Consider the following 13008-nt stretch of genomic DNA (forward strand, 5'->3'; position numbering starts at 1 on the left):
GGAGGGCTCACGAGAGGGTGACATTATGATATTCAGAGGGTGACATGATGTTTCGAAAGCGACAGCAAGTCAATAATGAATTATTTGGAAAGTTGTGGTTGACATAACGAATGTTTTTAATCACGTGACATGGTTTTCACTAATCAGAAGCTGTGATACAAGTCTGAGGTATAATAAACAGTGTTATTGTAACATCCCGGACATTAACAGACAGTGTCATTATAACATCCCGGGACATTAACATACAGTGTCATTGTAACATCCCGGGACATTAACATACAGTGTTATTGTAACATCCCGGGACATTAACAGACAGTGTTATTGTAACATCCCCGGACATTAACATACAGTGTCATTGTAACATCCCGGGACATTAACATACAGTGTTATTGTAACATCCCGGACATTAACAGACAGTGTTATTGTAACATCCCGGACATTAACATACAGTGTTATTGTAACATCCCGGACATTAACAGACAGTGTTATTGTAACATCCCGGACATTAACATACAGTGTTATTGTAACATCCCGGACATTAACAGACAGTGTTATTGTAACATCCCGGACATTAACATACAGTGTTATTGTAACATCCCGGACATTAACAGACAGTGTTATTGTAACATCCCGGACATTAACATACAGTGTTATTGTAACATCCCGGACATTAACATACAGTGTTATTATAACATCCCGGGACATTAACAGACAGTGTCATTGTAACATCCCGGACATTAATATACAGTGTTATTGTAACATCCCGGGACATTAACAGACAGTGTTATTGTAACATCCCGTGGCATTAACATACAGTGTTATTGTAACATCCCGGACAATAACATACAGTGTTATAGTAACATCCCGGACATTAACATACAGTGTTATTGTAATATCCCGGGACATTAACAGACAGTGTTATTGTAACATCCCGGGACATTAACATACAGTGTTATTGTAACATCCCGGACATTAACATACAGTGTTATTGTAACATCCCGGACATTAAGAGACAGTGTTATTGTAACATCCCGGACGTTAACATACAGTGTTATTGTAATATCCCGGGACATTAACAGACAGTGTTATTATAACATCCCGGGACATTAACAGACAGTGTTATTGTAACATCCCGGGGCATTAACATACAGTGTTATTGTAATATCCCGGGACATTAACAGACAGTGTTATTGTAACATCCCGGGACATTAACATACAGTGTTATTGTAACATCCCGGACATTAACAGACAGTGTTATTGTAACATCCCGGGGCATTAACATACAGTGTTATTGTAACATCCCGGGACATTAACAGACAGTGTTATTGTAACATCCCGGGACACTAACATACAGTGTTATTGTAACATCCCGGACATTAACAGACAGTGTTATTGTAACATCCCGGGGCATTAACATACAGTGTTATTGTAACATCCCGGACATTAACATACAGTGTTATTGTAACATCCCGGGACATTAACATACAGTGTTATTATAACATCCCGGACATTAACATACAGTGTTATTGTAACATCCTGGACATTAACAGACAGTGTTATTGTAACATCCCGGACATTAACAGACAGTGTTATTGTAACATCCCGGGACATTAACATACAGTGTTATTGTAACATCCCGGACATTAACAGACAGTGTTATTATAACATCCCGGGACATTAACAGACAGTGTTATTGTAACATCCCGGGACATTAACATACAGTGTCATTGTAACATCCCGGACATTAACATACAGTGTCATTGTAACATCCCGGACATTAACAGACAGTGTTATTGTAACATCCCGGACATTAACAGACAGTGTTATTGTAACATCCCGGACATTAACATACAGTGTTATTATAACATCCCGGACAGTAACAGACAGTGTTATTGTAACATCCCGGACATTAACATACAGTGTTATTGTAACATCCCGGACATTAACATACATTGTTATTGTAACATCCCGGACATTAACATACAGTGTTATTATAACATCCCGGACAGAAACAGACAGTGTTATTGTAACATCCCGGACATTAACATACATTGTTATTGTAACATCCCGGACATTAACATACAGTGTTATTGTAACATCCCGGGACATTAACAGACAGTGTCATTGTAACATCCCGGACATTAACATACAGTGTTATTGTAACATCCCGGGACATTAACATACAGTGTTATTGTAACATCCCGGACATTAACATACAGTGTCATTGTAACATCCCGGGACATTAACAGACAGTGTTATTATAACATCCCGGACATTAACATACAGTGTTATTGTAACATCCCGGGACATTAACATACAGTGTTATTGTAACATCCCGGACATTAACATACAGTGTCATTGTAACATCCCGGGACATTAACATACAGTGTTATTGTAACATCCCGGACATTAACATACAGTGTCATTGTAACATCCCGGGACATTAACAGACAGTGTTATTATAACATCCCGGACATTAACAGACAGTGTTATTATAACATCCCGGGACATTAACATACAGTGTTATTGTAACATCCCGGACATTAACATACAGTGTCATTGTAACATCCCGGGACATTAACAGACAGTGTTATTGTAACATCCCGGACATTAACATACAGTGTTATTGTAACATCCCGGGACATTAACAGACAGTGTTATTATAACATCCCGGACATTAACATACAGTGTTATTGTAACATCCCGGACATTAACAGACAGTGTCATTGTAACATCCCGGACATTAACATACAGTGTTATTGTAAAATCCCGGGACATTAACATACAGTGTTATTGTAACATCCCGGGACATTAACATACAGTGTTATTGTAACATCCCGGGGCATTAACATACAGTGTTATTGTAACATCCCGGGACATTAACAGACAGTGTTATTGTAACATCCCGGACATTAACATACAGTGTCATTATAACATCCCGGACATTAACAGACAGTGTCATTGTAACATCCCGGACATTAACAGACAGTGTTATTGTAACATCCCGGACATTAACAGACAGTGTTATTGTAACATCCCGGACATTAACATACATTGTTATTATAACATCCCGGGACATTAACATACAGTGTTATTGTAACATCCCGGACATTAACATACAGTGTTATTGTAACATCCCGGGACATTAACAGACAGTGTTATTGTAACATCCCGGGACATTAACATAAAGTGTCATTGTAACATCCCGGACATTAACAGACAGTGTTATTGTAACATCCCGGACATTAACATACAGTGTTATTGTAACATCCCGGACATTAACAGACAGTGTTATTGTAACATCCCGGGACATTAACATAAAGTGTCATTGTAACATCCCGGACATTAACAGACAGTGTTATTGTAACATCCCGGACATTAACATACAGTGTTATTGTAACATCCCGGACATTAACATACAGTGTTATTGTAACATCCCGGACATTAACATACAGTGTTATTGTAACATCCCGGGACATTAACATACAGTGTCATTGTAACATCCCGGACATTAACATACAGTGTTATTATAACATCCCGGGACATTAACAGACAGTGTTATTGTAACATCCCGGACATTAACAGACAGTGTTATTATAACATCCCGGACATTAACATACAGTGTTATTATAACATACAGAACATTAACATACAGTGTTATTGTAACATCCCGGGACATTAACAGACAGTGTTATTGTAACATCCCGGGACATTAACAGACAGTGTTATTGTAACATCCCGGACATTAACATACAGAGTTATTGTAACATACAGAACATTAACATACAGTGTTATTGTAACATCCCGGGACATTAACAGACAGTGTTATTGTAACATCCCGGGACATTAACATACAGTGTTATTGTAACATCCCGGACATTAACATACAGTGTTATTATAACATCCCGGGACATTAACAGACAGTGTTATTGTAACATCCCGGACATTAACAGACAGTGTTATTGTAACATCCCGGACATTAACATACAGTGTTATTGTAACATCCCGGACATTAACATACAGTGTTATTGTAACATCCCGGACATTAACAGACAGTGTTATTGTAACATCCCGGACACTAACATACAGTGTTATTGTAACATCCCGGACATTAACATACAGTGTTATTGTAACATCCCGGGACATTAACATACAGTGTTATTGTAACATCCCGGACATTAACATACAGTGTTATTGTAACATCCCGGACATTAACATACAGTGTTATTGTAACATCCCGGACATTAACAGACAGTGTTATTGTAACATCCCGGGACATTAACATACAGTGTTATTGTAACATCCCGGACATTAACATACAGTGTTATTGTAATATCCCGGACATTAACAGACAGTGTTATTGTAACATCCCGGGACATTAACAGACAGTGTCATTGTAACATCCCGGGACATTAACATACAGTGTCATTGTAACATCCCGGACATTAACATACAGTGTTATTGTAACATCCCGGACATTAACATACAGTGTTATTGTAACATCCCGGGACATTAACAGACAGTGTTATTGTAACATCCCGGGACATTAACATACAGTGTTATTGTAACATCCCGGACATTAACATACAGTGTTATTGTAATATCCCGGACATTAACAGACAGTGTTATTGTAACATCCCGGGACATTCACAGACAGTGTCATTGTAACATCCCGGGACATTAACATACAGTGTCATTGTAACATCCCGGGACATTAACATACAGTGTTATTGTAACATCCCTGACATTAACATACAGTGTTATTGTAACATCCCGGGACATTAACATACAGTGTTATTGTAACATCCCGGGACATTAACATACAGTGTCATTGTAACATCCCGGGACATTAACAGACAGTGTTATTGTAACATCCCGGGACATTCACAGACAGTGTCATTGTAACATCCCGGGACATTAACATACAGTGTCATTGTAACATCCCGGGACATTAACATACAGTGTTATTGTAACATCCCGGACATTAACAGACAGTGTTATTGTAACATCCCGGGACATTAACATACAGTGTTATTGTAACATCCCGGACATTAACAGACATGCAGCGATATGGTAACATCCAGGCTGTATAGTTTTGAATTTCAATGTTATATTACTTCAATGCAAGTCTGTTTATTTATAACCTTGGAATTTCATTTTGTAGTACATTATCTAAAATCAAGAATAAATAGTTTTGGATACTCTCATCTCCATACATGTATATATGTTCTAGCTGTCAAAGGCATACTGTTTTTAGTTTATAACACTGTGCATGCTATATTATGTATGTTTGATGATTAACTAGAAATTGAATGCAAAAACTCTTAGAACATGCCTAAAGTCTGTTCGCAGTTGTCAAGGATCCAGCCCATCGAGGCCCCAGCCCCATCGAGGCCCAAGCCCCATCTCGCCACCACCTTATGGACACCCATGGCCATCACACCTTATTTATGTCTAGTATATATGGCATATATAGTATGAGATGAGCAGACATAAGGTGTGCCTATTTCATTAACCCCTAGGGGTAGTTTTATAGCATACTGTGACAGTATATCCTACTTGTAATTAACAATTAAAACAACCTAATATCTATGCATGTACCTACAAAATAGCAGAAACCTGTATTATGTTTCTGAAGGTAGCCTTGCCGGACTTTAATCTCGACAGGAATCTGTTTACAGTCTGACGTGTTGTCGAAATGTGATGACAGTCTCTCAGTTTTCTTACTATATTTAGCCCAGTCCTTCAGAGTGGTACAAAAGGATATTTTCCTTAGCTATAGGTGATAGTCGCCAACCGACATCTATTTCAACACACACTGTAGCCGAGGCCTCGTTTTCGTTGGTACATTCTGTAAATTGAGCGATATCGATAAACCAATCGTTCAAATCGCACAGCTGGGCGGTATGTATCGTGCACAGCTGTGTTGTGCGGTTTCAAATGTGCGCACGATGTATGCACGATGTGGGCACGATTTTTTGGAACGTTGTGCGTTAACACATCTGTAACATCCAGGGACATCAACAGACAGCAATATTACAACATCACGGACATAGACAGCGTAATTATAACATCACAAAACATCAACAGACAGCGTTATTATAACATCCCGGGACTCCAACAGAAAGCGTTATTGTAATTAACATCCCGGGACATTAACAGACAGCGATATTGTTTTTTATCCAGGGACAGTTAATTGTTGTTGTTCCCCCCCCCCCCCCCCCCCCCCCCCCGGCGGAGAATAAATTTTTATTTTTATAAATAATATTTATTATAATTATATCTATATTTTAATAAAAGATACATATTCGTATATGTGTTTAAGTTGTTTTAATTCATATTTGCTCGGAATGTAAATGGTCTTTTAACACAAACAACAGTCATGCTAAGCTGTAGTACAGTAGGCTGAAGATAGATTTAGTACTATATTTTCGTAGCTCATTTGCAAATATATTTTTATAATAATTTCAATATCTTAAATCAGTGCATTGACCAGAGACTTGTGTATACGTCTCTGCATTGACGCAGAAAATAATTTGAGCCGCTCGTCAATTTGACGCTTCAAATTTTGACTAACACTAGTGCTGCATGTAAGTTCTTTTGTGTTGTCCTATATTCAGACTCACCAAAGTGTAGGTTAGCTATGGTCAGTGACACTTATTGACCCCGGGGGATTAATTACAAGAGCTAGCCAACCGTGAAACATTCCGACTGTCGCCAAATTGGGTCACAGGTGAATTCTCCAATTAACAACTTTACCTGAAGTGAAATTGTGTTATTTACAACCTAGATATATTTGTTAAGAAACAGTATGTTTCAATTGATTTAAGATTGTTGGGATAGAACTGCAGTCATTCTCTCACAAAAATCGGCAAAATCTCTCTCTTTTTTTTTCCAAACGAAACTTATAAACATGAATTTAAAAAAAAAAAAAAAAAAAGACAGAGAGATACTTATATACATATTGTGACTGTAATAACTGTATGTTTAAAATGTTAAAATGTATAAAAGAAACAAAGATATATGAAATAAATTCTTGTTAAAACTCTGTCGTCTATCTTCACCAGAAATCGCTTTAATATTGATCCGAAATTGTCTTCATATACTTAAATTGGAATGTAAAAACTTTTTAATCAGATCTGCACCGCTTAAATTTTGAATTTTTATAGTCATCTAATATTTGATGATCTTATTCTAATTATTATATTAATTGCACAAATACATATGTTTTAATGCAAAATAAGTGTAACTAGATCTAGCTCAGTAGAGTTTTCTATAGCCTCAGGAAATCTTTCAATACCCTGGCCGGTTAGAAATACGAGGTACGGACAAAAGCCCCCCCCCCCCCCCCCCCCCCCCCCCCGGGACATTAGCCCCCCCCCCCCCCCCCCCCCCGGACATTAGCCCCTAGGACAAAAGCCCCTTCACACTAATCAAAAAGTGGACAAAAGCCCCTTCATGAAAAAAAAAGATATTTATTTTTCTGCTGATTTTTAATTGATTGCTACATATACATATGTCATCAGTGGCTGTGACAAAAACCCCTTCATAAAAAAAACTGATATTTTTTTTTTTTTTTTTATGATTTTTAATTGCTACATATACATATGTCATCAGTGGCTTCGGCAATGTAAACAACCGGTTCCAACAACAACTACTTGAACTGTCTGTTACATAAACAATAAGCTGTTACACAGGTGTTTGGTAGGTTTTTCATTGATGTTGTATTCTCTTGGAAAGAAATATATCATAAATGGCTTCATTGTTTCTTTGATTTTAATCATTCCTGAAATGAAACTTATTACAACGCAGAGCAACATGTTTGGTTAGGTACTTATTATATTATAATTTGAGACACTGTAAAAAGGGATCAAAATTTAATGTTTATTGCTTTTGTAGGCATTTCTTTGATTAGCAATTCTTGCAGTATATTAGGAAGTCAAAAATTATGTGTAATCAGTAACAATTTGTTCATTATGGAGAACTTTCCTGAAATTTTTAGCTGACTTAACAATATTAAGTTTGAAAAAATAAATTATGATGTTTAACCACAGACATATAATGCTACACTGACATTGAACCAAGGACATTCATTTTCCACACAATTACTCTCAAATTTCAGAGATAAAAACAACAATATATATATATAGTTTCTGTTTTTCAAAATTACAGATTTATTTAAAGTATACCAGCTAAATTTATAAAGAAGGGGCTTTTGTCCGGGGGGGGGGGGGGGGGGGGCTTATGTCCAGGGGGGCTTTCGTCCGGAGGGGCTTTTATCCTGGGGGCTAATGTCCGCGGGGGGGGGGCTTATGTCCGGGGGGGGGGGGGGGGGGGGGGGGCTTTTGTCCTACACTCTAGAAATACACAGATATGTCAACATATTGGTGTGAGAACTTAGTCTTCATATATGGTAGAAATTACTTTCATAACTGTGAATGTATTAGGTGACTTAAAGAATAGGATGGAGTAATTTGTATCGTTGAAATATATGTTGAAAGTCATATTGCCCAGTAAATCTATATAACACACGCTATAATAGCAACAAAAAATAAATAAATATTTCATAGAGAAATTGAATCTAAGTAGTCAATCATATATAGTTCATAATCTTACCTATCAAGGTAAAGTAATAATACAAACTGGTAATTGCGTTGCCTTTGTATAATTAATATAAAAAAACAACACATAAAACTGCAAATCACCATTCTACTGTGCCATGCACTGACTATTTCTTGTTTCTACTGGGGAACAGTCATAATTATTACCCTGATGTAGGGGTAACGCTGAGGAACTATATGCCTATATAGGAATCCCATGACATCAACATCAATGTTATGATGATACAATGGGCATCAAAAGTGGAGAACGTTATCATAACATGCTAATACATCATCAATGATCATTCTGGTATCGCCCTGGTACACTAATCAATACTGTCGTTATATCAACAATGATCATTCTGGTATCGCCCTGATACACTAATCAATACTGTCGCTACATTCTGGTATCGCCCCGATACACTAATCAATACTGTCGCTACATTCTGGTATCGCCCCGATACACTGATCAATACTGTCGCTACATTCTGGTATCGCCCCGATACACTGATCAATACTGTCGCTACATCCTGGTATCGCCCCGATACACTAATCAATACTGTCGCTACATTCTGGTATCGCCCTGATACACTAATCAATACTGTCGCTACATTCTGGTATCGCCCCGATACACTGATCAATATACTGTCGCTACATTCTTGTATCGCCCTGATACACTGATCAATACTGTCGCTACATTCTGGTATCGCCCCGATACACTAATCAATACTGTCGCTACATTCTAGTATCGCCCTGATACACTTATCAATACTGTCGCTACATTCTGGTCTCGCCCTGATACACTGATCAATACTGTCGCTACATTCTGGTATCGCCCCGATACACTGATCAATACTGTCGTTATTTCAACAATGATCATTCTGGTATCGCCCTGATACACTAATCAATATTGTCGCTACATTCTGGTATCGCCCCGATATACTGATCAATATACTGTCGCTACATTCTTGTATCGCCCTGATACACTGATCAATTCTGTCGCTACATTCTGGTATCGCCCTGATACACTAATCAATACTGTCACTACATTCTGGTATCGCCCTGATACACTGATCAATACTGTCGCTACATTCTGGTATCGCCCTGATACACTGACCAATACTGTCGCTACATTCTGTTTTCGCCCTGATACACTGATCAATTCTGTCGCTACATTCTGGTATCGCCCCGATACACTGAACAATACAGTCGCTACATTCTGGTATCGCCCCGATACACTGATCAATACTGTCGCTACATTCTGGTATCGCCCTGATACACTGATCAATATTGTCGCTACATTCTGGTATCGCCCCGATACACTTATCAATACTGTCGCTAATTCTGGTATCGCCCCGATACACTGATCAATACTGTCGCTACATTCTGGTATCGCCCTGATACACTAATCAATACTGTCACTACATTCTAGTATCGCCCTGATACACTTATCAATACTGTCGTTACATTCTGGTATTGCCCCGATACACTGATCAATACTGTCGCTACATTCTGGTATCGCCCTGATACACTAATCAATACTGTCGCTACATTCTGGTATCGCCCTGATACACTAATCAATACTGTCGCTACATTCTGGTATCGCCCTGATACACTGATCAATATACTGTCGCTACATCATCAATGATCATTCTGGTATCGCCCTGATACACTTATCAATACTGTCGTTACATTCTGGTATTGCCCCGATACACTAATCAATATTATTATACCTCAGACTTGTATCACAGCTTCTGATTAGTGAAAACCATGTCACGTGATTAAAAACATTCGTTATGTCACCCTCTCGTGAGCCCTCCAAAATCGTTATGTCACCCTCTCGTGAGCCCCAACTCGGAACTCTCTTCCGTAACGTCTTCAAAAGTAGTCGAATCAGAGAAGTTCCGAGTATTCTGCTTGACAACAACAATGGCTGCCGGCGGACGCTATCGTCTGCCAACAGAGGAGGAATTGGCGAAATTATTGCAAGAAAAGGATTCTAAAAACACCAAAAGGGTCATCAATGTGGCCGTGGATTCCTTTAGACATTTCCTATCTGCAACAGGTAGGCCTAGACCAAAGGATTGTGAAAACTTCGACGTCCATACATTGAAAGTTCAACTGGGAGAATTTTATGCCGGGTCCAGAAAGACGATGGGGTACCTCTTAAAAATTTTCTTAAAAACTGTTGATAGTAATAAATAAACTTATTGATACCAAAATTAATTCACTTATGTTTTTTTCGGTATAATAAAACAATTACTGCCCTTGTTCCGAGTTGACATGAATATTTGCCCACCCTTGAGGTGTCATGTCACCCTCGGGCTACGCCCTCGGGTGACATGACACCTCTCGGGTGGTCAAATATTCATGTCAACCCGGAACAAGGGCAATAATTGTATACTGTCACTACATTCTGGTATCGCCCTGATATACTAATCAATACTGTCACTACATTCTGGTATCGCCCTGATACACTGATCAATACTGTAGCTACATTCTGGTATCGCCCTGATACACTAATCAATACTGTCACTACATTCTAGTATCGCCCTGATACACTAATCAATACTGTCGCTACATTCTGGTATCGCCCTGATACACTAATCAATACTGTCGCTACATTCTGGTATCGCCCTGATACACTGATCAATATACTGTCGCTACATCATCAATGATCATTCTGGTATCGCCCTGATACACTAATCAATACTATCGCTACATTCTGTTATCGCCCTGATACACTGATCAATACTGTCGCTACATTCTGGTATCGCCCTGATACACTGATCAATACTGTCGTTACATTCTGGTATCGCCCTGATACACTGATCAATTCTGTCGCTACATTCTGGTATCGCCCTGATACTTTTGGTTTGTTTTTGTTTAACGTCCTTTTAACATCCAGGGTCATTTAAGGACGTGCCAGGTTTTAGAGGTGGAGGAAAGCCGGAGTACCCGGAGAAAAACCACCGGCCTACGGTCAGTACCTGGCAACTGCCCCACGTAGGTTTCGAACTCGCAACCCAGAGGTGGAGGGCTAGTGATAAAGTGTCGGTACACCTTAACCACTCGGCCACCGCGGCCATCGCCCTGATACACTGACCAATACTGTCGCTACATTCAGGTATCGCCCTGATACACTGACCAATACTGTCGCTACATTCTTGTATCGCCCCGATACACTGATCAATTTACCACTACATTCTTGTATCGCCCTGATACACTAATCAATACTGTCGCGATAATGATCACCAATACCAATCTGGGACAGTAAAAGTAAGAGTTTCTGGTGATATGATGCACTGATAGGAGACTCAACATCGACGAAATATACTTAATTACTTACCTGTTTGGCCAGACTTTGCTTGCCCGTGAAGGGTGGTCCATAAATCTGTATAAGTCGATGATGACCTACTCGGAGCCAAGCTTTGATTTCCTCGACCTCTCGTCTTCTCCCTACAAACGGCATCTTATTCTCCAACTCATCATTACTTCCAGACAGCAACGCCATATTGCAGGATGCATGACGTCATTTGTATCAGATCAGTGATAGCGAAATGATAATTGTAAATAGGAACACATTGTCAGTCCATGTCCGTCGTTAGGTTCCTGTCATATAAAAATCAATCTAACTTCCTGTTAAATAATACGGATATAGCGACTCACCATTCTCTATATCACTGAAGTGGTTCTTAAGTGGTCATAATGTCACTGTCTTATAAAAAACTCAAATTAACTTCCTGTTAACTGATAAGGTTTGAGTGTGACACACGCGATTTATTTACACATACATATACACACAATGTACAGGTATGTACATTTGTATGTGTACCCGGAAGTAAAAAAAAAAAAAAAAAAAAGATAAAAAAACGATAAATAACTGGATTGCTTTTTAAGTAAACACATGTTGATACTAAAATATACGAATTCTTACTTAGAGATTTTATAATGTAATATACACTGTAATTGGATATGAAACACACATGAAATGTTATCTCCCGAGAAAAACATTTGTTTCAACCGAACGTCAGACATCAGTTTGAGTACAGCTATACTGTGACGCCAGCAGAAAACGACAAAGCAATGTGGTTAAATATCTAGGGGAGATAACTCGACTTTATGTGATAAAAAGTAAAACTGCAATAATCTAATTATATTTTTTCCCCATCGCTTTAAATTTGTCACAATCTATCAATGACAGAAAGGTTAAGATTGTAATTTTATTAATAACCAGCTGTTCTTTTTGTAACAAATGTTCACTTTCCCATAGTTTGATGAAATAAAACTACCCCCTTAATAGAATTCTTATTTTTAGGTGAAGTTTTCCCACTAAAATAGGGCAATTTTTCAATCTTATTTGTAACAAAACATGAAATGGTATCATATATGGTAATATGAGTCACAT

The 13008-nt window shown here is 38.4% G+C and overlaps 1 protein-coding gene across 1 annotated transcript in view; it reads right to left on the bottom strand.

The window, feature by feature from the left end:
* The window catches only part of LOC117321904, a 34727-nt gene extending 22330 nt beyond the window's left edge, over positions 1-12397 (bottom strand). The window contains exon 1 of the mRNA XM_033876530.1: positions 11950-12397. Coding sequence (XP_033732421.1) covers positions 11950-12114 — 165 coding nt within the window. The 5' untranslated portion in view covers positions 12115-12397. The remainder of the gene's footprint in view (positions 1-11949) is intronic.
* Between the last annotated feature and the right edge of the window lie 611 nt (positions 12398-13008).

The sequence above is a fragment of the Pecten maximus genome, chromosome 2, assembly GCF_902652985.1.
Source record: "Pecten maximus chromosome 2, xPecMax1.1, whole genome shotgun sequence".
NCBI lineage: Eukaryota > Metazoa > Mollusca > Bivalvia > Pectinida > Pectinidae > Pecten > Pecten maximus.